Source organism: Malus domestica, chromosome 12 (genome assembly GCF_042453785.1).
Source record: "Malus domestica chromosome 12, GDT2T_hap1".
Lineage (NCBI taxonomy): Eukaryota > Viridiplantae > Streptophyta > Magnoliopsida > Rosales > Rosaceae > Malus > Malus domestica.
In genome coordinates, this window is record NC_091672.1 from 22,948,635 (window position 1) to 22,972,814 (window position 24,180).

A 24,180-nucleotide genomic window follows, 5' to 3' on the forward strand; every position below is an offset into this window, starting at 1 on the left:
GTAATAATATACTTACGCTATGTTTGGATGAGAGAAATAAACTTGGAATTTGAATAAAAGTCAGAATTTGTAAATTGACATGCACGAATTCTCTTGTTTGGATTCATAAACATAGAAATTTAGAATTTCTGAGTGAAAAAAAACTTGGAATTTATGACCTCCAATTTCCAAGTTTAAATTCCATATACATAGGTGTCATTTCCCAATTTCTATGATTGAGAGCTTAACAATAACAAATTTCGTATTTAATTCCATTGTTCTTTTAGGCTAACCAAACAAGAAAATTCACAAATTCCACAAAATAAAATTTCTTCAATTCAATTTCCGTCATTTTAAAATTCATTGGTAATCTTAAATTTCTTAATCCAAACATAATGTTAGTGTACAGTACCGTATTTTTGGCACACAGAAAAATCTATGCACTAAAAGTAGCTAAATGTTTCCATTAAACCCTTCACACATTTACTTGTGAATCTCACTATCAAATCAAATGTAACTAATTAGATTCTTCCATTAACAAAATATTAGTCATGCATTGGGTTGTGTATCCATTTACCCTACCCATAAGGGTAGTTTGGACATTGCAACGCACAAGACTTTCTGCCGTGCAAATCTCGTACCTCAAAGTTTTACTGTTGCACTTTGGGAACGTTCCTCGATCCTCGTTTCCTAGCTGTCAGTTTGGACACGGGACGGCAGCCTCTAACTGCTGACATTCCCGCCTTTGAATAAAAAATTCAATGCGCCACGTGGCACTACTCACGAGCCCACAGCTGGCATGCAAACACACACACTTTTCGTCTTTGACCGTACCCTCTCGTGTCGGCACGTCTAAAATCTAACCGTTGTAATAGGAGTGCGACTGCTGCTGGCTTTATAGCCGTTGGATTTGACTAGCCTGGAATTCAATCGCAGCGGTTGATTTCTTGAGCTAAATGATGAGGAGCAGCATTTCCCATATATAGAGTAAATAAGGGTACATCATTACAGCTCGTGTGAATTAGAAAATGATGTGTATATTTAAGGATTGAATACAATATTTACATGTATTTAATATAATTATTATCCGATGATCATATATATTTAATATATGTATTTATATAATTACAATTTGACTGTTGAGGTGGTGATTGTATAAAATACATATAAGTTTTGTAGCAAAATCTATAAAGTTGTTAGATTATTGATATTGGACGTCACGTTGATGATGTACATGTGTAATGGAAGTCTTTCTCTAGTCACAATATATCACACATGAGATAAACTTTCTTGCAACAAAACACATAATCTTCTCTCTCTTACACAAACACACGAGAAATTGTTCTATAAGGAAGCCCATGCAATTTCATCTCCGCTCAACAGACTAAGAGACCCCATGTATTTCAGTCTCACACATACTCATTTTAGTGGATTCCATTTGGACAGTCATGTGACGTGACATGAAACTCTATATTCCCTACTTAAGAATTCTCCATAAACATGCATAAACAACCTCACGTTTTGGTTAATTTGGCCTCATTTGTGTAACTTGACAACTCCTTATGGATGGTATATATTCAGACTATTTGACACTTATAGGCCGAGTTAATTACACTAACACCCCCTCATATTTATTGTGTTTTCACAAAAACCTCTCATATTTGAAACATTAACACCCCCTGAGGTTCTAATTCACTTTCACACAAACCGTTTAGGACTGTCATCACCTTAAAATATTTTCTTAAACACAAACTTGCCTCATTATTAAGTGGCAAAGGTTCTAGAAGTGTCCTATAAAATATGGGTGGGAGACTCAGGAGTGTCAATTGAAAGAGAAATTTTGAGTGGAATTTTTGTGGGTGAAGAAATTCAGTGGAAGCTACAAATATATAAGCAAGGACTAATCGTTGTGATTTTCAACCTGGCTACCCAACTATACCATGACCTCAGACTTATGGTGGCCAACAAAATGCGTGTCAAAAAAGGGATGTATTAAACCCAGCAACAGAATACAAATTTACTTATAACGATGATTTTACTGCGTTGGTTTTTGAAGCTAGTTACACACTTGTATGATCTTTAATTGTTTTACATAGTAGCGTGTTATCAGTTTTGAATAACGTTGCATGGAAGTTCTTTTTGTAACGTGTAATACGAAACATTACATTATTATTTTTTGTAGGTGAAATAGGATATAAACTTAACTATAATGAGAATATAAGTGTTGTGGTGATGTTTTATACCTAAAAATGTATGATTAATTTGAAATACTGTCACAATGCATATAAATTTTTACTGTGAAAATCACGTCGCATGCATGTTTTGTTTCTATTTCCTAAGTCAAGAGCGAGAAAAATTGTATTTGAATTTCTTGGATTTGTATTTTTGTTTGTTGTTCCACAAAGATTTTAAAAAGAATAAAGAAAGATGTGACCTTGACAAGTTGTTTATTCCTAATTGAGGGGGTCCACACGTTACGCCTAACAAATAGATTTGGTGGTGAGTTTCGGCGGTACCGCATCTCCACTAATAATAATTCTTCATCTTCTTTGTTTGGCCAATTAGTCGACATGTATGGTGTGTTATTAGCTTTGTGTACCGTTACATTGACATTTACGTTACATGAAAGTTTTTTTTTTTAACAATATGTAATATAGAAAACATTACATTATTTTTTTTATATGTGAAATAAGATATAATTTATTTATAATGAGGATGTGATTGTGGTGATGAATCAAGTAATTATGTGTTTCAAAAATTTTACACAGTAATTTTGTTTAATTTGAGGTACCGTCACGCAGGGCCGACCCTGAGGATAGCCCAAGTAGGCGACCACCTAGGGCCCTCACTTTAGAAGGGCTCCCAAAAAAAATTATATCATGTAATTAACATATAAATAAAAAAAAGTAAGAAATATCATAATTCATTTGTTAGTGCAGTGGAAATGTTGGCTTCATTTTTCTTTGGGGTGTTGAATTCGAAACATGAAGCTGTCTTTCAGTCACTAAATTTTTCTTGTTTTTCAAATTTATTGTCAATCCATCTATTCAAATGCATATAAAGTTATAAAACTCAAGTCTCTTTGCAATCTTTTTTCTTTCAACTTATCATTCTCTCCATTTCTATCGAATGTTTAAAGCAACTTCTCACTCTCTCCATTTCTATTGAATGTTTAAACCAACTATCATGTGGTCTTAAAGATTGTACTTTAAGGTAATCAAAACTTTGAATTTATATTTTTCTTTTCAATAACTTTTTATTCAATGGATTATTTTAATATTCAATTCGTTAGTGTGATGTTGATTTTAGAAGAAAAAAAACACAAGAGAAACAATTGGCGTTGAATTTATTATACTCGTCAATCAAGTTTTATTGTTATTTACTCTCTTGATCATCAAGTTTTATTGTTCTTCACTCTCAATCTTAGACTATTGACTGCAAACATTGAGTGCATTTGTATCTAAAAACGTGAATCGTGTAATGTTTAAATAATGTTTGTATATTTATCTTATTTTGATATTAATTTTTAATAATATTTGATGTGAAATAGAACTTTTAATGTATTTAGCGAATTCTTTATTTATACAAATCAATATACAAAAAAACGGAAGATCAGAGAATTTTAAGGCCCCACTTCGAAGGCTCGCCTAGAACCCTCAAATTCTCAGGACCGGCTCTGCCATCACGTTGCATGTAAATTCTTATCGTGAAAATCACGTCACATGAATGTTTTGTTTCTACTTCCCAAGTCAAGACAAAAATTTGTATTTGAATTTCTTGGTTTGTTTGTTTTTTTCTTGTTCTTCCTCAAAGAATTTAAAAAGAGTAAAGAAAGATATGAGCTTGAAAAGTTGTTCATTCCAAATTTCAAACCATAATAGAAACAAATAAGTATGTAGTGAGAGGGTCCACACGCCAAAACCACCACAGGATGACTCAATGATTGGAAGCAAATTTCAGAACTATATTCCACCACACAATACGTCTTGGGTTCGACCCATAAAATATCTTTATGAATCTTTTCGACCCTTAAAAAGATAGATTGTCATGACGACACCACCAGCTAAGTCTTTTATTTATTTTATTTTTTTGAAGTCCACACGCCACGCCTAACAAATATACTTGGTGGTGAGTTTAGGCGGTACCGCATCTCCACTAATAATAATTCTTCATCTTATTTGTTTGGCCAATTAGTCGACATGTATGGTGTGTTATTAGCTTTGTGTACCGTTACATTGACATTTATGTTACATGAAAGTTTTTTTTTGTAACAATATGTAATATAGAAAATGTTACATTATCTTTTTTATATGTGAAATAAGATATAATTTACTTATAATGAGGATGTGATTGTGGTGATGAATCAAGTAATTATGTGTTTCAAAAATTTTACACAGTAATTTGATTTAATTTGAAATACCGTCACGTTGCATGTAAATTCTTATCGTGAAAATCACGTTGCATGAATGTTTTGTTTCTAATTCCCAAGTCAAGAGACAAAAAATTGTATTTGAATTTCTTGGTTTGGTTTTTTGTTTCTTGATCTTCCTCAAAGAATTTAAAAAGAGTAAAGAAAGATATGAGCTTGAAAAGTTGTTCATTCCAAATTTCAAACCATAACAGAAACAAATAAGCATGTAGTGAGAGGGTCCACACGCCAAAATCACCACGGGATGGTTCAATGGTTGGAAGCGAATTTCAGAACTGTATTCCACACATGACGTCTTGGGTTCGATTTCTAGCATTGGTGAATCACATAATGGTGATCAGGAGGAAGTTAAAATATCTTTATGAGTCTTTTCGACCCCTAAAAAAATAAATTACCATGATGACACCACCAGCTAAGTCTTTTATTTTATTTTAATTTTTTGAAGTCCACACGCCACGCCTAACAAATATACTTGGTGGTGAGTTTAGGCGGTACCGCATCTCTACTAATAGTAGTTCCTCTTCTTTGGTTGGCCAATTAGTCGACGTGTGTGGTGTTTGGAGGGAAGGACACGGACGATGTCAAACTCAATGGCCCTCCACTAAGCCTAAAGTCCTTCAAAACGCTTTGACAGCAAGAACAGAAGCATCAAGCATGGTTGGTGGTTGGAGAATTGGACTTTCAAGTGCTACGTTGTCACCACCAAGTCTTCCAAGTTCCACACACACTCCATACTCAACTTTAAGTACAAAAACAAAGAAATAAAATAGAAAAAGAAAAGCATTCTTGTCTTGGCCCATACATATTTTGGTGTCACCGACGTCTGATATTTATGCTATGTTAAACAAGAGATTTCTAAGTCCTAATAAAGAATTGAGGTTAGGTTGCTAAAGAGGGTTTGTTGAGTTGAGAATTATCGTTCAGTTCACTAGACCAAAGTTTAGGTTCAAGTCTCGTTACCAACAATTCCTCTAGTAGGCGATATGTAAAAACAAAACAAAAAAAGATTAAGACCTCTTCTGTAACTCCTCAAAATGACTTGTGGTATTGCTCATGACCAATGTCTAAACTATCGATATTATCCCGATATTTCCATTGAAATTTCCGTGTTTTTGGAGTACCGATATTTCCGATATCATCGATATGTTGGACCTTGATAGGAACTCTATGTGGTACTAGGTCACTCATGTATCTTACCATGCAATATATGAAGTGTAAAATATTCTACTAATTCATTATATATAAATGATATGGTGTGTTTAAACATATTTCATTAATTACTACATATTTTCTACACTCACAATGTTTGTCAGTTCGTTATATAATCAATTTAAATCAGTTAAATCCATCATGCAATGCATTTCCTTCCAATTTTTTTGTGATAAACTAATAGATAATTGACTAAATAAATATCCTGCAAAGTTTCAATAAAAATTTCCAAGTTTTTCTTACAATTTCCGTTGTTTTTATTCAATTTTTATCTATATCGATAATATCCCGATATTTCCATCGAAATTTCCGTATTTTTTTATTACCGATATTTCCGATATAATCGATATTTTATACCTTGCTCCTGACCTTGAAATGAGGTAACCTTCCCTCTCTCTAAAAACATTTTTCAACAAAAAAAAAGAAAGAAAGAATGGAGGTCAGGTTAGAAAAGCTCTCCATAAGCATAGCACATCGTAAATATAAAAGGCATTTCTAATCCCCCCTTATCTAGTATTTTGTGATCAAAGATCAGGGCACGTTTGAGATTGCAGCTGTAAACCGTCTTTCTAACTCGCCTGAGCTATCTTCAGCTGGAATTGTTGCTATTATTGAGTTTGAGAGAATTTTCAGTGTGCCCGGAATATAAGGTGAAACATCATATGTTACAATACAAACGGTAAGATATTTATGTCAAAACTAAAAATTAAAATTTTCCAACTTATAACACGTGATGTACCATCCTTGTTCCGAACGCAATGAAAAATTTCTCAAAGTTCGATTGAAGTAATCATTGATTTGAAATTGGCACAAAACGTTTGGCCAACTTGCATCTCCAAAAGCATTCAAGACCTTGACAAAACCTCATGAACATTTTCAACCACAATATTCTATTATAACAAGAAAAACAAGCTGAATAATAATATTTATAAGCATACGTTTACAAGCGACAATGGAAAAATTTTTAGTCTTTGACTCTCTACAACGACGCATCGGGCTCGCATCCGTGTGAATCGAATTTGAGACCTCCAACCAAAGTCTACCGACCGCCTCTAGACTCTTGTGCACAGATGCAGCAACATTATTTATTATTCTCACCGAAGGGAGCAAACCACTAGCAAATTTGATATAGGATTGACAATCTTCAACTTCACAACTTCAACCACTCCAAGCAAGGGCACAACCCCCAGCAAAACCTGGAGGGATAGTAGTCCTTTAAGTACACCTCCCTGCTAAACCCGATGATATAGAAACTGAACAACCGAGTACGATGAGCCATGGTGACACGTGTCACTGGCACAACGGAGATCGTGTGCCTCTCACTCACCACCCTTGCAGTGAGAGGTACATGAGCTCTGTCTGCAATGACTTCGGAGGAGAACTGGTTAAGGAAGAAAGAGTCGGCAAAGAAGGCTGGCGTGCACTGGTATGCCTGAGTGTTGCACAACTGGACTCCTTTTGCTCTGTGGAAAACCTCATCTGGAACAGATGCTGCTCCGCTAGTTGCACTTACCTTTCTGGTTGAGAGCGTCTTCCTGCAAGAGAATAAGCATTTTACTTCAACATACTGTTTCATACAGGATCATGCTACATAAGCATAAGGGGTGCAGTAGGAATGTGAGTTGGATACTTTTTCGTACCCACGCGGCCAGCACTTAAAAAAAAATTGTGTACGTATGTGTGCATGTGCGGTTCTATTACTCATACAGTTTAATGATCCCCCAATCAGAAACCATTTCAAAAGACATGATAAAGAAATTTGGAAATGATATGAGCAATGATGGCCACTTGAAAAAAGAAGTGTGGTAATCTGGATTTTATTGCATATCATATGAAAACATATCATGGACTTTGTGCCACAGCCTATGAAAATATATCATCACTAATGAAAATCATACCATTTAACAAGGGCAACATTACGTGTCAAAAGAGAACCATTCCCTTGGCATGTCAAACATTTTATTAAACCACGAGATCCACATGTTGGACAAGGGATCTTTCCTTTACCATTGCAACTCCCACATCTGCATCAAACAATATACTAGTGAGAGACAGTAAAATTTTAAAATCTGAATAATACATATTGCATAAGAAGGTTAGATTGTATGGTCCTCAGATTATAGCTTGAAACCAGATTAGAGCACCAATTATTTATAACTAGATGAGTAGGCAATAATAAGCATCTCACATCGAGTCGGATCCATCTTTATGAGCAATTAAGCCCCTTCCATAACAAGCAGAACACGTAGCCATCTGATTTTCTTTGTAGAATCCAGGTTCTTGATTTGCATTGCATGTAGGACACACATTACCACCTCTTCCCCCACAACCTGCAAATATTTTGAACATTTTTTTAGATCACAACAAGAATATATACTATCACCAAATCTGTGGGAATGACTTTCTGTCCAGAAGACACTCATAAATTACCACACAAGAAATAGATCACAAGTCCAAAGTTCAGAGTCTGTAATTCCTGAAGCCTTACCTGAACATTTTTCCATGGACTCAGAATGAGGAATTATTGCCCGTGATTCATGATGGGGTATAAATAAAACAGGAAACTGAGACTTCAAATCCAATTCCCAGATTCCAAGTTCTGGCCCCTTATCTTTTCCATCAATATTGCCACCAAGGTATGGCTCCGTTTCTCTTAAGGTTTCCCTTTCTTCAATGAAAGTATCCAGTGTTCCCACATAAACGTTGCAATCTTCTACTTTTTCAATTTTCCAGGTCCGTGCAGGACGACTTCCCCAACAGCATCTATGCCCAACATGATCAATGAGCAATTCTCGTATTTCTACTTCATCCAGTATTTGCCTATACGCAAACAATCAGTTTAAAAGAATATTCTTGACACTGCAATGTTGAACTTGAGAAAAATACCATAACAATTTCCGCAGACTATATGCAAGGGTAAAATGAGAAATACAGATTTTTTATGCATGTATATGGGGGAAAAATAATACGTGAAAATTTTCTAAGAGAGCAAGAGGGAAGAGGTTAGGGCAATACTAGGTTTAAGTAAACCTATATAACAAAATGACAAGCAATCCGCATGGAAAAAAAGGTTATCGAATGACAATGTCTGAATCTGGTACGTATTACTTGAAAAGCTCCCCTGATCCTCATATGTTTTTAATTTTCACTTTTATACAATGACCCTTGAACCCATTTCGTGTTTTTGTATTTACTTTGACACGATCTAACCTAGTACCTATCGCTTTTTTCACCCGCAATGTCACTTGACTCATGTTCTGAACCTGAAGAACATAAACAGGCATTTTGGTTTGTAGTTTCAAAACGACAATCAAACCAATATAAACAATAAGTAACCGGGAAATGCTTAAAATGTGTGATCCCACCATGAATTTAGAAACATAATCAGTTCAAACGACAATGTGTGTCTCTTAACAATAGATGCATTCCACGAACCATACCTATGGAGTTCACTTGTGGCGCCACCATAACCTCCACCATATCCACCTTGATAAGCAACAGCTTGCTCTGCAAGTTTGTAACCATCACAATCAATGACAAACAGCAAAGATTCAAAGTTCTAAAGTAAGTCCAACAATGTAACCCTCCTTTTCCCAACAAGACAACCAAATCAAAAAGGAAAAAGAAGTCAACCCAACACCGTACGTAATGAACTAATCCATTATTGTTCTAGAGGAGATCAGAAATTTCGAATTAATTGAGAAGCTAAAAATCATAAAATTTAAACATTGTTCTCTACCCTCAATTTCTCAGCAGCCAAACAGAAGATAAAACTCAAAAAGTTTTAATTTTTTCAACGAAGTTCATTTAAAATGTCACAAATGACAGTTACCCAATAATCAAAACGCAAAACCCACATCGAAAACATCGCAATTGGGATATAACAAAACACAAATTTGCATACCAGAAGGATCAGGCTCCTGCGGACTAACCAGACCGGCATGGATAGAAGGCGGGTAGCGATCAGAATCAGCAGCCGCCGACCGTATCTCCTCGACGCTGACATCAGTCCCGGCCAGCGCTGCCGTCGGAATCACCGACCCAGCTCTTCCCACGTACTCGTACGAGCTCCATTTCTCACTCCCCTTCTCTCCCAATTCGCCGCTTCTCCCTTCAGCAAACGATCACAAAAAACAAAACCCGTTAACAAAGCCGGAAAACATTTTATTTGTTGATGAAATTAGAAAGGTTGGGAATTGGGGGAGTGGGAATGCACCTGGTGAAAGCAGAGGCTCCTCCATTGCTGTGTGGGTGTGAGAGAGTGGAGAGGATGAGAAAAGCTGCAGATCGTTGGGCTAATTATAACGTGGGATTTGCTTCGCCAGTAAGGCAGATGAATCGAGTCAATGCCAATCCAATTTATTTTTGATTGATCGGTTTGTCGTGGACTCGTAGGCGCGAGGAGGAGTTGGTCTTTTTACCACTTAGCGGGAAAGGAAAAGGGGAAATAAGGTCGGAACCAAGTGTCTTGTTGTATAAACGGTTTTCTACACTAATTTATACAAAGAGGATGATAGATAATTTGAATTTGAAACACAATGAATTGTAGAAAAAGACACTAACTGTAGAGCAATCCATCACTTATGAAAGTGCTTTAGAACTATAAAAAACGATTTGCTTTAGAACTATAAAAAACATTTAACTTCTTATGTCAACCATTGTCGGAAATGCCTTCAATTATTTAGACTAAACATACTTACATTTTTAGCAATAAAAAATAGTTTTTAACTTGTTTGGCAAAATTACTTAAAAGTGTTTTTAATGTATAAGAATACACATGTCAAGTGTTTATTGAGTAATGCTATTCATACCGTATTTTTGGATCACATTTTCATACCACCTTAGGTGGCATTTGATGTGGACAGCTACATCATTTGAATTAATCAGATTTTCAAATTTAGTTCATTATTTAATAAACTGATAATTAAGAAAAACTAGTTAGCTAAATAATTATTGTGGTATATGATGAATATTTCTCTTTCATTTACTTGGGTTTTGCAAATTTTTCAAATGATGAGGCTATCCACATCAGATGCCACCTAAGATAGTATAGAAATGTGGTATAAAAACATAGTATGAATATCATTACTCGTGTTTCTTAGGGTTTAGGAAACACTCTCAAATAATTTTGCATAAATCACTTGAATTTTTAGTAATAATTTTGAATTATTTGTAAAAGTAAAGTGTTTTCTTTATCGAGTAAGAAAATTTTCAAACGCTAAATTATGTCAAATTAAAACTTCACAAGTTAGGGTCTATCTTGGGCCTAAGACCAGTAGGCCCAAAAAATAACAGTACCCAAAGCTTACTAATCACACAGTCCGCGCACACACACCGTATAATTCCTCCTGCCGTATATAAACCCCTCACTGAATCCTCCTCGCCTTTCTCCTAGGGTTTCCGTCTTCCTAACACGCCAGCAGCCACCAGAGACGCACAGAGCTACGTTCGAAAATGGTGAAGGGACGCCAAGGAGAGCGCATCAGGTCCCCTCCAAAATCCCATCTCTTAAACCAATCCTTCGTCAATTTCTCCAACCCCTTAATAATAATCAAATTTCTCATCATTTTTGTCTGATTTTTTTTAATAATTTTTTCGCAGACTGTATGTGCGAGGAACTGTTCTGGGATACAAGAGGTACTAAAAATGGAGTTTTTCCTGATCTGGGTTATTGAGCTAAGGGCGTGTTTGGCAATGGGTTTTATTGACATGGGTGTTTTTGCTTTTGGGTTTTTTTTTGGCAGGTCCAAGTCGAACCAGTACCCGAGCACGTCGCTGATTCAGATCGAGAATGTGAACACCAAGGAAGATGTGGCGTGGTACGCCGGAAAGCGGCTGGCGTACATCTACAAGGCCAAGGTGAAGAAGAACGGTAGTCACTACCGTTGCATTTGGGGAAAGGTCTCCAGGCCTCATGGAAACAGCGGCGTCGTTCGCGCCAAGTTCACGTCCAATCTTCCCCCCAAATCCATGGTAATTGATTTGTTTTGTTAAATCTTTAATTTGCCAGTTTTGCCTAATGTTGATTTGATTAGGGTTTAATTTGTTGATTACTTTGGTTTGTTTAATTAAACAGGGAGCTAGAGTCAGGGTTTTCATGTACCCCAGCAACATTTGAGGTAATAACAGTTTTCATTTATATGTTAGTTTTAAGGGCATTGTGATTTCAATTATTATTGCACTTATTCTGTTGCTTTATTGCATACCCGAATAGATGAACTCGATTTAACAATCACCCATTAACCAAATAGTTATGAATGGAAGGAATATAGGCCTCTCCTGGTTTCCGGGTCGAAAACTTATTTCATCTGATCTCTAATAGAATGGTTGAAATTAAAATGTAGTTCAGATTGTTAATTGCTCTCTCAACAAAGCTATGCAAAAATACTGCACTCTGTCGGGTTTGAACCTCAGCGAGACTGTCGAACCACCAGGATGTCCCGAGATGGACTGATGGATATGCGAATCGAGTTTTAGTATATTTAGAATAAGCAATTTTCCCTGGTACTTGCACATTTGCATAGATGTGTTTTTGTAGTCATAGTTCCCGTTTCTTTCCGTGTATGTGTTTCTTGTCGTCATTGTCGTTTCATCTGTTTTGCAGGTATGTGGCTAATGTAGATGATGGAATGCATTGGAGGTGGAGCATTTGAAGTTTTGGTTTTACTTTTATCCAGAATCGTGTTTAGACTTTATAAATCTTCTTGTACTCGTGAATGTGAGACGTTTACAAAGATGCTTGCTGCTTGTTTTGAATGTGCCTCTTGTTATAAAGTCTTGTATCTTGTTTCTGCATTCCATGGTGAATTATCTGCAAGTTATGCGTATCGCTTTTAGTAAAGAACGAAAAGAATTTTAATGCGCGACTCTTTGGTGTGTCGCAACTGCCGTGGTTAGAGAAACTGAGTTTAGAAAGAATCAACAGGAGAGGGTTCGGAGGACGGGAATTTGAACTTAAAATCTCTTTTGACGTTGGAAGGAAAAGGATCACTATAACTACATTAATGTAAATTGCATGGTTAGAGGTTAGAACTGCCAAAGATTTTTCCTGTTTCAGAAAGAGTTTTGGTTAGAACAACCCATGCTGTCTCGAATTTTAGGGGATGTGGTCAAATGAGGATTTTAAAGGATTTTAAAGGACTTTAGAATCATGGTGTAGTTAACTAGGATTTTAAAAGATTTTAAAGAATTCTTTCAAATACAAGAGTAGTCAATTAAAGAATTTTAAGCGACTTTATAATCCTGATGTAGTCAATTGAGATTTTAAAGAATTTTTATAGAGTTCATGCAAATCTTTAGGTATTAAAAAATTCATAGATTTTGAAGGATTTCTTTCAATAAGAGATTTTATAGGATTTGAAGGATTATAAGCATAACAAAATCCTACCTCCACCTCTCTCTCTCTCTCTCTCTCTCCATTCTACAACTCGATCTTTCTTTCTCACTCTCCATTTTCTTTCAGACATAGAACCTGCCACCCTGATTTCCTTTCACGTTCATCTGTAACCGTCCCAGTTGCAAACTTGAATTTTTTGAATTGTACAATATTTTTTGAATTTTTTATTTCCTTTATTTTGGACTTTGTAATAGTATTTCTTGTGATGCTTTGATGGGAAGTGTTAATAACTACTAACAGTTCTTGTAATGATTATGCATTCTATCTGAATGTGTTAATTTTTTACCATGTTAATTGAACTCTTGAAAATTACTACTAAGAATCTTATTGCCAATTCAAGCTTTCTGTTCTTTTTCGTGTAATCATGTTAGTGTAAGGGTGCAAGCATCTTCCAAAGCCTATTTATATTGGTAACTGTACTTAGACTGAATAACACATTATGAACTAATCAATTGTTGAGGAAAAAGGGTTAATTTTGATACATTTGATTTAAGAAGCACTACTTGTTTTGATTAGTTAAAATTATTTTTCGTAAAGAAATCACAATTCAAATAAGAAAGGGAAAGAAAAAACATATTTGATTGGTTTATATTTCCATATCAATATACATATGCTTATGTCTTTTTCAGATTATGCACTGAGAAAAGAATTTATGTTGTAGGAGTCAAAAAAGAAATCCTAAGAAATCCATGAAAGAAATCCATACAAATCTATATAGAAATCTATACAAATCTGTCAAAATTCATATGAAATTGTAGAATCTATTAAAATCCTTTTGAAAGCTGTCACTTAAAAAAGTCCATTAAAATTATCTGAAATTCAAATTAACTACACCCCTTTAATGTTGTAAAGTTGAGGAAGTTCCTACAAAGGCAAAGAGGTGTCTCAAGGGTGGAGAAAATTTTTAGTGTCCATAACGCGGTTTGATATATACCAACTTACCAAGTATCATACTACAAGTAGTTGAATTTTTTTTTCTTTCAAATATCCAATTAATTGTACTGTGATATTTGATATACCGAGCTGTATTTCAGCAAAAATTTCTCCTAAGGGTGTGGGGAATGGTAGGTAAGCTCAGTGGCTCAGTGCCTCATATCCTCCCCACATCACCTCCTCCACCAATATTCCGCTTTCACATTAATCTGTGAGAAATATCTTGTCTCTGCAATCATGTCCTCTACCAATAAAACAAAACTAGCACAAATCTTTCCAACCATTTCACACTCCCCAAACCCCCACCCACTTTCGGAAACACGACGACGACATACGCGTACACATCGTCAAAATTTGGGCACTCCCCTAGCCGATCCCACTGAGTATCGCCTCCTTGGTGGTTTTTTGCAGTATCTGTCTCTCACTCGTTCGGCTCTTGCCTATGCGGTTAGTCACGTTACTCAGTTCGTGCATCTCCTACGAATACTCATCTTATAACTGCCAAACGACGATTATTAACACTCCAAAAAAATCATGCCGTATTGATCTGCCTTCGTTTGTCGGCTCAACTACTTCTGTTTTATGGCTTTGTACTAATCGAAATTTCTTTCTTTTTCAGTGACCCCACATGACAGCAAGAAGCTTAATACTCATAAAAGCACTCACACACTTTTCTTTCCAAAGTTTAAATCTTTCTTTCCCACTTCGCAGTTCACAGGGACAAACCATATGAGATGTTGTTCATAGTTTTCCTGCTGTTCTCGCTGCACAAAGTCGAAGCAGCGTCTTCGTCTTCTTCTTCTTCCTCGGCTTCGAATTATCTGATCGGCCTCGGAAGCCATGACATAACAGGCCCTGCTGCCGATGTGAACATGATGGGATACGCAAACGCAGAGCAGACTACTTCTGGGATTCACTTCCGGCTTCGAGCTCGCGCGTTTATTGTGGCGGAACAACATCAGGGCAATCGTGTCGTGTTTGTGAATCTTGATGCATGCATGGGCTCCCAAATTGTGACAATTAAAGTGCTTGAGAGATTGAAAGCAAGGTACACAAACACAACCCTCCTGCTAATGTTTTTTTCTCATTTGTTTGAGGGTTTGATTTTTCTTACTGGGTTTTACTAAAATTGCTCCCTATAAGCATATTTTAGGGAATCATAAAAATACAATCTATGGAAAATGAGCTTGTTTGTGACTGTTTTCAGAACAGTTAAAAGCACCAAAAACGCTTTTGACTACATTTAGAATAAAGCTAAATGCTTCAAGGCCATAGAAGCGTTTTTAGGAAACCAAGTTCTCTTTAGAAAGTACTTTCATGAATTTCTTTTGGAAAATTTTGACGTATTTCTAATAAAAGCACTTCTAGCAAAAACGCTTATGAGTGGAAGAATGTGGTTTATGTACAATTTAGTGTGTGCGTTACCTCTATTTTATTTATTTATTTCATCTTGTGCATTCAAGGTATGGGGACCTTTACACAGAGAAGAATGTGGCAATTAGCGGGATTCACACTCATGCAGGGCCTGGGGGCTACCTTCAGTATGTTGTGTATATTGTGACATCTCTTGGGTTTGTTAGACAATCATTTGATGTTCTTGTTGATGGCATTGAGAAAACCATTATTCAAGCTCACGAAAATCTCCGTCCCGGTTCAATTTTTGTGAATAAGGGTAAGGAATTTCACTCATAATTTCTGTAGTCTCGTTACCATTTTGTGATGCTATTTTAAATCTTTTCTCATGGTTTTATAGGAGAGCTCTTAGATGCTGGTGTTAACCGCAGTCCAAGCGCATATCTCAACAATCCTGCAGACGAGAGGAGAAAATACAAGTATGATGTTGATAAAGATATGACACTCGTAAAATTTGAAGATGACGAGTGGGGCGCTATAGGTAGCTTTAACTGGTTTGCAACTCATGGAACTTCCATGAGTCGTACAAACTCATTGATAAGCGGAGATAACAAAGGTGCTGCAGCACGATTCATGGAGGACTGGTTTGAACAGAAAGGTGTTAAAAGTTTCGATGGCCTATTTGCCAATAGATCAGATACTGGCAGAATCCCCAGAAGAGTCTCAAGCCTAGTTCCTAACGATGATGCGAATGGTAAGTGAACTTTTTTGTGTCCATGATTTAGTGTAGACTGTTCGGCTTTCTAATAACAAATAGTATGCATGTAACAGGCAACGAGTTGATGAGACTCGCCGCCTCCTTTCAACCTTATAAAGGACAACCTGTGACAAGGCTTTCAAGTTCTGCAAGACGGGTTAGGAATGCTTTGAGGATGGCGGAAAGGCCTGAATTTGTATCTGCATTCTGTCAATCAAATTGTGGCGATGTAAGCCCAAATGTTCTTGGTGCATTCTGCACAGACACAGGACTTCCGTGTGATTTCTATCACAGTACCTGCAATGGCAGAAATGAATTGTGCTATGGCCGGGGACCAGGGTACATGTTTCTACAATCTCCCTAAGATTCATATAATGGTGAAACATCATACCTATGCAGTTTTGAACAATTTTTTCATTTGGCAGTTCCGATGAATTTGAGAGTACTCGCATAATTGGCGAAAGGCAATTCAGAAAAGCTGCGGAACTGTTTGACAAAGCAACTGAGAAGCTTAAAGGGAAGGTTGAATACCAACATACATACATAGATTTTTCCAGCCTTGAGGTCTCAGTTCCGAAAGTTGGAGGGGCTGAGGTAGTGAAAACGTGCCCTGCTGCCATGGGCTTTGCCTTTGCTGCAGGAACCACTGATGGCCCTGGAGCTTTCGATTTCAAGCAGGGCGATGACCAGGTAAGAATTATCTGGGGCAAGTTTGTGCTTTCTTTACATAAATCTTGATTGGTTAAGCAACTCAACTTTGCAATGATTGTTTTCTTTCATGCTTCTGTAGGGTAATGTATTCTGGAGATTGGTAAGGAACGTGCTGAAAGCACCGGACCAGGAGCAAATCAATTGCCAGTGTCCGAAGCCTATTCTGCTTGACACTGGGGAGATGAAGGAACCATATGATTGGGCGGTATGTATATGTAGCTTTTTTACTGGCTCCATGCCATATTTGTGATGCTGTTAGCGGAATAACTTATGGTGCAAGGCATTACAATTTGAATAATTTCTACGGTGTAAATGTAATATATGAAAATAATTTTGTTGTCCAAAATTTTAAATTGGCACTGATGAAAATATGTCTAACTACATCTGCAGCCCTCAATACTACCGGTTCAAATTTTACGAATTGGACAGCTCGTCATTCTCTGTGTACCTGGAGGTACAATCAAACCTATTGTATCGTGTTTACACCATTCGCACCATTATTGTTCCTCAATGTAGTAAAGTAACCTAGATATCCGTTTCTTCAGAATTTACAACCATGGCTGGAAGGCGCCTCCGCGATGCTGTCAAAGGGGTCCTTATCTCTGGAGGTAGGAAAGAATTTGACAACAATGTCCATATAGTCATTGCAGGGCTAACAAATACATATTCACAGTATGTTACCACCTTTGAGGAGTACGAAGTGCAGAGATACGAGGTTCGATTCACTCATCCCTCAACTTTCGTGGTTTGTTCATTCTGTAATTTATCATGTCTTCCATAATTAGGAACATAATGAACAGAATGGAGTGTTACATTCCCAGAAGAAACACGATTTCTTATTCTTTTTTCACTTTTAAGGGAGCCTCCACGCTTTACGGACCACACACACTTGAAGCGTACATCCAAGAATTCAAGAAACTAGCTGCAGCTCTCATCAATGGCCAAACTGTCGAACCAGGTCCACAGCCACCAGACCTCCTCGACAAGCAAATCAGCTTACTAGCACCAGTTGTCCTGGACGCCACCCCTCTTGGTGTTAATTTTGGGGATGTTAAAACCGACGTACCTCTAGATTCCACCTTCAAGAGAGGCAACACGGTTGCAGTCACCTTCTGGTCTGCTTGCCCAAGGAATGACCTCCTGACAGAAGGCACATTTGCGTTGGTTGAGATTCTGCAGAACGACAAAAAGACATGGGTTCCGGCCTATGATGACGATGATTTTTGCTTGAAGTTTAAGTGGTCACGGCCTGCAAAACTTAGCCCTCAGAGCTATGCTACTATTGAATGGAGGATACCCGAAAATGCAGCTTTCGGTGTCTACAGGATTAGCCATTTTGGTGCCTCAAAGAATTTACTCGGGTCCATTCGCCATTTCACAGGTTCTTCAAGTGCTTTTGTAGTAGCATAGGCAGGTGGACATGCTCCACGAATGCACACTACCAACATTTTAAATTATGTATGAGGGGAGCGGCAGCGCAACTGACGCTCCCCACAAGGCTTACTTGTATTGTTGCACTCCGCACAGAGTGCAGCAGTAGACCGAGGCAGGTGAATAGTTCTCCGCTATATCTAACGTCTTAAGTCAAAGGAGAAATTACAGATTAGGGAAGATTAACGAAATAACGATGCTTTGCCCAACACTAATTACCGCCAAACGACACAAGTCCAATCGAAAACCAAACCAAAGTTTCCGGCTTAACGTTGTCTTTCCGGAATATCCGAGGCCGGCAATCGACATCTTAATCGCAATCATCAGTTAATTACAACGTAATCAACATCCCTCTCTGCTTCTTTCACTGTCTCCGCTTATTCAAAAGGTGCGCGCATTTAGTCCCACTACAATATTTCAACAATTCAAAGCTGACAATTACCTGAAAAAAAATCTGAAAGGAAACCAACCACATGATTATCACGCGCAACACCACCAACCGTCCGATGAAAGAAACAGCAAACGGTCTCACCATTTGTGGGCCCCGCCAAACCATAAAACCGGCATCACATGTACCATAACGGATAACTAAAGCTCGCGCCTTACATCCCCTTCACACTCTTCGATTCCATTCGATTTGGTTTGATTAGATTCTATTCGATTCGATTCATATTCGATGATGATGTCGGCGCCGATCGAATGGACGACGGTCTGGATGGTCGCCGCCTGGTACGGCTCCAACATCGGCGTCCTGCTTCTAAACAAGTACCTGCTCACGAACTACGGGTTCGGGTTTCCCATTTTTCTGACGCTCTGCCACATGACGGCGTGTTCGGTGTTCAGCTACGTCGCCGTAGCTGTGATGAAGGTGGCCTTACTGCAGAGCGTGAAGTCAAAGGCTCAGTTCGCCAAGATCGCCGGGCTCAGTGTCGTTTTCTGCTTCTCCGTCGTTTGCGGTAACGTGTCGTTGAGGTACATTCCCGTGTCGTTTAATCAGGCCGTCAGCGCCACCACCCCTTTTTTCACCGCCATTTTTGCCTTCTTGATCATCAAGAGTAGGGAGGCTTGGCTTACTTATGCCGCACTCATTCCTGTTGTTGCAGGTGTTATCTTTGCTAGTGGGGTAATCTAATCTTTCTCCTTTTTTTTGTTCATCTATGTTCTTTTCTGATAAGACCGTCTAACAAATATGTTATGTTATTCGACTGTTAATATGATATGTGAATATAAATCTTATAATTCAAAAATATAGCATGGTAGACTTTCTGATCGTGTGATATCTAAACTATATATGGAATATCGTATCATTGCATAGGATGAGAGTGTATCCTTTTTTTTCCTCTTATTGTGTAGTATTATGTTCTATCCATAGAGCATGCTTGAAATTGGTTTTAGAATGGGTAAAAGTGCTTTTAGATCACTGAGAGCACTTGTGATAGCACTAAATAGAAAAAGTTGACATCTAAACTATATATGGAATATCGTATCATTGCATAGGATGAGAGTGTATCCTTTTTTTTCCTCTTATTGTGTAGTATTATGTTCTATCCATAGAGCATGCTTGAAATTGGTTTTAGAATGGGTAAAAGTGCTTTTAGATCACTGAGAGCACTTGTGATAGCACTAAATAGAAAAAGTTAACAGTGCTTATGGGTTAGGAAAAGCACATGAGAGTTTCAGGAAGAACTTGGATTTTTATAAAAATTTCGACCTGATTCTGATAGATGCGTTTCATACCAACTACAACTAAATTTTGTTTGAAGAGTTATCATCTGTTTCATACCAACTTTCATATGGTTGCAGGGCGAACCAAGCTTCCATCTTTTCGGGTTTGTTATGTGTATTACAGCTACATCTGCAAGGGCATTCAAATCGGTTCTTCAAGAAATTTTGCTTTCCTCTGACGGGTGACTTTTTCTTCGATTCATTTTTGCTGTCTCAATTGTTTTTGTAGCACACAAGTCAAGGACTAGACTTAACGATTCATACTTTTTTGTTTTCCAGGGAAAAACTGGACTCTATGAACCTGCTGTTGTACATGGCGCCATTAGCCGTGGCGTTCTTACTTCCTGCAACACTGTTGATGGAGAAAAATGCGGTCGGATTCACAATCGAACTTGCTCGAAAAGATATCAAAATTATTTGGTACCTGTTCTTCAATTCTTCAATGGCTTATTTTGTTAACTTGACCCATTTCTTGGTCACCAAGCATACAAGCGCTTTGACCCTTCAGGTAATAATTTTGTTCACACAATGGCATATTTTAGTAATCTCCTTCTGCACAAGACGGGAGAAAGTTACACTCAAACAAAATTGTCAAGGTGGCGGTATCTTAAACCTATCATGTGACGCCGTTATGCCTTAACTTGGCCACTTAGTATCGCGTTATTGATTTGAGATACTGTTATTTTTACGTCTTATATTTGCATGTAAGCTATTTCTTCATTCCGAGAGATGGGGTTTTTAATTTTGACTATATAATTGGTCTTTCTTAAAAACAGGTGCTGGGGAATGCAAAAGGGGCAGTTGCTGTGGTGGTTTCAGTTTTGATATTTAAAAATCCAGTTTCATTCATGGGGATGGCGGGTTATGCACTCACTGTCCTTGGAGTTATTTTGTACAGTGAAGCCAAGAAGAGGTATAGTCGAATCCATCTCTAGGGCAAATGTTTGGGGGCAATGCTCCTTTTTGTGGAGAGATTTTTCAATGTGACGGGAATGCGAGGTGGTACACCACGTGTCTCTATATAAGTGGTAAGATTTTTGTGTTAAAAAAGTAATAATATAAAAAATAACATTTCCTACCACTTATATAACAACACATACTGTACACCTCGTGTTACGGCCACAAGAAAAAATTTCTCCTTTTTGTGCTCACTTTCATCTTTTTTTTGTCCACGCCCAATGCGCTTGCGGTGATTCGAACTTAAAAATATAGAATCATTTTCGATATTTGAAAGAGAAGTACCATTAGTTCAATATATAGTGTACACTTTTGTCGGTATTGTTTGCAAATTGTAAAATAAACTCTTTCCGAGAAATAAAAAATAGCTTGATTGCAGTTAATCAGTAGCAATGTGCAGGTGGTATGAAAAACTATTTATTTTCACTGATTTTGGGGCAGTATTTGCTTAAATACATTTCGAAATTAACATTACAATGATTAACTGATCATACGACCAGTGGAAACAAAAGATGTTATTGAATTTCAATATGTATTTGATACTTCTAACAATTACAAGATGAAACTTATATATAGGGAAAGAAAGAGGACATAAGCCTAACTTGCCTAACTTGCCTAACACTTGCCTAACTTGCCTAACTTGCCTAACTTACACAAAGAAAGTTGACTAGCCTAACTTCACTAGTCATCCAACACATTGTTCCAACATGTTTATTTCATGCATTTTAACACTCCCCCTCAAGTTGGAGTGTGGATGTCAATGATACTCAACTTGCCAAGTAAGACCTCAAATTGTGCCGAGCTTAGTGGTTTGGTGAACAAATCTGCAGGTTGATTCGAGGTTCGTATGTAAGCTGTTTGCACCATTCCCATCTGAATCTTCTCACGTACTAAGTGACAGTCGATCTCTATATGCTTCGTTCGTTCATGAAACACTGGGTTCGAAGCAATGTGCATGACAACTTGATTATCACAAAACAATGTGACTGGTTGTGCATGATTCACTCGTAAGTCCTTCAAAAGGTTCTTTAGCCATATAACTTCACAACAGGTGATAGCCATAGAACGATATTCTGCCTCTGCACTAGAACGAGATATTGTGCTTTGCTTCTTTGTTTTCCAAGATATCGGTGCTTGCCCAAGGAAGATACAATAACCGGTTATTGACCTTCTAGTGTCTTTACACCGAGCCCAATCATCATCACAAAAAGCTTGTAACTGTAGTGAACCTGTAGAAGGCAACATAATTCCCTGGCCAGGAGATTGTTTGATGTATCTGAGAACCTTATGCACTGCATCAAGGTGTGGTTATCGCGGTTTGTCCATGAATTGGCTTAACATATTAACCACGTAAGTCAGGTCAGGCCTCGTGATGGTTAAGTAAATTAGCCTCCCTACGAGTTTCCTATATGAAGAAGGATCATGTAGGAGCGTCCCTTCAGTTTGTGTAAGGGACAAGTTTGGTTCCATCGGCAATCGTGAGGGCTTCGCACCAAGGAACCCAGCATCTTCTAGTATCTCCAACGCATATTTGCGTTGGCACAAGGCAATCCCTTCTTTAGATCTTGCAACTTCTATCCCCAAAAAATATTTGAGTTTTCCTAAATCCTTTAGCTTAAAATGTTGGGAAAGGAAGAGTTTAGTCTCTTCAATTTCTCTCAAATTGTTACCTGCAAGTATCACGTCATCAACATACACAAGTAATGCCATGAAACTGCCTTGACGGTTTCGGACGAACAATGAGTAATCTGACCATGATTGATGAAAACCAGCAGTCTTGAGAGCACTAGATAGCTTGATAAACCACTGTCTTGAGGCCTGTTTTAAACCATAAATGGATTTGTGTAATTTTGCATACTCGTGTCTCCCCCTTTCGTCCGAACCCAAGAGATAGGGACATATAAACCTCCTCGTATAAGTCACCATGCAAAAATGCGTTGTTTACATCAAGTTGGTGAAGATGCCAACCACGGATGGAGGCAATGCTGAGGAGGACACGGACGATGGTGAGCTTGGCAACTGGAGCAAATGTTTCCCGATAATCAAGTCCTTCAATTTAACTATAGCCTTTAGCAACGAGACGGGCTTTGTAGCGTTCAACATTGCCGTCAGGTTTAAGCTTCACCTTATAGATCCATTTGCAGCCTATGGGATGTTTGTGAGGTGGTAAGGGCACAAGAGTCCAAGTGCGATTGTCATGGAGGGCATCAATCTCTTTTTGCATGGCGTCACACCATTTTGGATCCTGAACAGCCTGCGAAAAACTGGTGGGTTCTTTGATAATGGTGAGGGTGGTGAGAAAGGTTTTGTGAGTGGTGGATACATGGTCATAGGATAAATAACGAGATAGGGAGTGAGATGTACCTGATGACTGAACCATGCTTGTGGAAGATGTGGGTGCAACACGGGATGGGAGGGCCATCTCAACATGAAAGTCCTACAAAAATGTGGAAGTTTTGGTTGGTCGAGTGCTACGACGGAGTGGAGGGGGTGGATCTGGTGATGGAGTGGTTGGAGGTGGGGAAGAGTGTAGGGTAGGTGAAGGTGTTGATAAGGTATCTGGTGGTGGAGTTGTAGAGGGTAAAGGAGATGAGAATGGTGTGATGTCGGCAAGTGTGGGAGATGTGGTGTTTATGTCTGCTGGTGCAAGGCTTGAATGCGACTCAATGGGAGAGGTCAAGTCAAACGGGATAGGTGTAGTGTTTGGTGGAGACGGGGCAACGGAAGTGTTACAATTTTGGAATGGAAAATGATCTTCAAAAAATACGACATCCCTAGAAACAAAAGTTTTATTGTGTTTTATATCAAACAATTTATAACCCTTTTGACCATAAGGATACCCAAGAAAAATGTATTGGATTGCACGAGGGTTGAATTTAGAGGGCCTTTGGGCATGTGTAGAAGCAAAACACAAGCTACCGAAAACCTTCAAATGAGAATAGTTAGGTGCTTTGTGAAACAGTTTTTCGTAGGGTGTTTTACCTTGGAGAAGTGGAGTGGGCGTTCTATTGATGAGGTAGGCTGAGGTTAGGATTGCATCTCCCCAAAAACGTTTTGGCAGACAAGCTTGAAAGAGCAAAGCCCGAGCAACATTGAGCAAGTGCCGGTGTTTACGTTCGGCAACACCATTTTGTTGTGGTGTGTTGACTAAACTAGATTGATGTATGATGCCTTTGAGAGCATAAAATTGCTCAAGTTTAAACTCAGGGCCATTGTCACTTCGTATGATTTGAACTCTGGTATTGAATTGAGTCTCAATCATTTGAATGAATTTTACCAAAATGTCTTTTGTGTCAGATT

At 37.9% G+C, this 24,180-nt stretch overlaps 4 protein-coding genes across 5 annotated transcripts; 3 read left to right on the forward strand and 1 right to left on the reverse strand.

Annotated features, from left to right (window-relative positions):
• Nucleotides 1-6,383: 6,383 nt before the first annotated feature.
• LOC103450525 (uncharacterized) lies at nucleotides 6,384-10,088 on the reverse strand. Its single transcript, XM_008389889.4, has 7 exons — nucleotides 9,834-10,088; nucleotides 9,522-9,728; nucleotides 9,058-9,124; nucleotides 8,106-8,437; nucleotides 7,806-7,947; nucleotides 7,516-7,641; nucleotides 6,384-7,152 (listed from the first exon to the last, which is right to left on the reverse strand). The coding sequence occupies exons 1-7, from the start codon at nucleotides 9,856-9,858 to the stop codon at nucleotides 6,768-6,770; spliced, it is 1,284 nt and encodes a 427-aa protein (XP_008388111.2). The 5' UTR covers nucleotides 9,859-10,088; the 3' UTR covers nucleotides 6,384-6,767.
• A 692-nt stretch (nucleotides 10,089-10,780) lies between these two features.
• LOC103450526 (large ribosomal subunit protein eL33w) lies at nucleotides 10,781-12,412 on the forward strand. The gene is made up of 5 exons (XM_008389890.4): nucleotides 10,781-11,103; nucleotides 11,219-11,254; nucleotides 11,362-11,590; nucleotides 11,694-11,736; nucleotides 12,222-12,412. Exons 1-4 carry the CDS (start codon nucleotides 11,072-11,074, stop codon nucleotides 11,733-11,735), a joined length of 339 nt encoding a protein of 112 aa, XP_008388112.1. The 5' UTR covers nucleotides 10,781-11,071; the 3' UTR covers nucleotide 11,736; nucleotides 12,222-12,412.
• A 1,668-nt stretch (nucleotides 12,413-14,080) lies between these two features.
• On the forward strand, nucleotides 14,081-18,335 carry LOC103450527 (neutral ceramidase 2). Of its 2 annotated transcripts, none has more exons than XM_008389892.4 (10): nucleotides 14,081-14,393; nucleotides 14,658-14,994; nucleotides 15,410-15,618; nucleotides 15,700-16,053; nucleotides 16,131-16,395; nucleotides 16,482-16,746; nucleotides 16,847-16,972; nucleotides 17,158-17,221; nucleotides 17,313-17,482; nucleotides 17,626-18,335. In XM_008389892.4, exons 2-10 carry the CDS (start codon nucleotides 14,681-14,683, stop codon nucleotides 18,175-18,177), a joined length of 2,319 nt encoding a protein of 772 aa, XP_008388114.2. In that variant the 5' UTR covers nucleotides 14,081-14,393; nucleotides 14,658-14,680; the 3' UTR covers nucleotides 18,178-18,335. The 2 variants fall into 2 exon arrangements, with proteins under 2 accessions (XP_008388114.2, XP_008388113.2); XM_008389891.4 differs by having other exon boundaries at nucleotides 14,152-14,393; nucleotides 14,566-14,994.
• A 458-nt stretch (nucleotides 18,336-18,793) lies between these two features.
• On the forward strand, nucleotides 18,794-21,263 carry LOC103413846 (probable sugar phosphate/phosphate translocator At3g11320). The gene is made up of 4 exons (XM_029089625.2): nucleotides 18,794-19,321; nucleotides 20,002-20,105; nucleotides 20,203-20,431; nucleotides 20,700-21,263. Exons 1-4 carry the CDS (start codon nucleotides 18,875-18,877, stop codon nucleotides 20,856-20,858), a joined length of 939 nt encoding a protein of 312 aa, XP_028945458.1. The 5' UTR covers nucleotides 18,794-18,874; the 3' UTR covers nucleotides 20,859-21,263.
• Nucleotides 21,264-24,180: the final 2,917 nt, after the last annotated feature.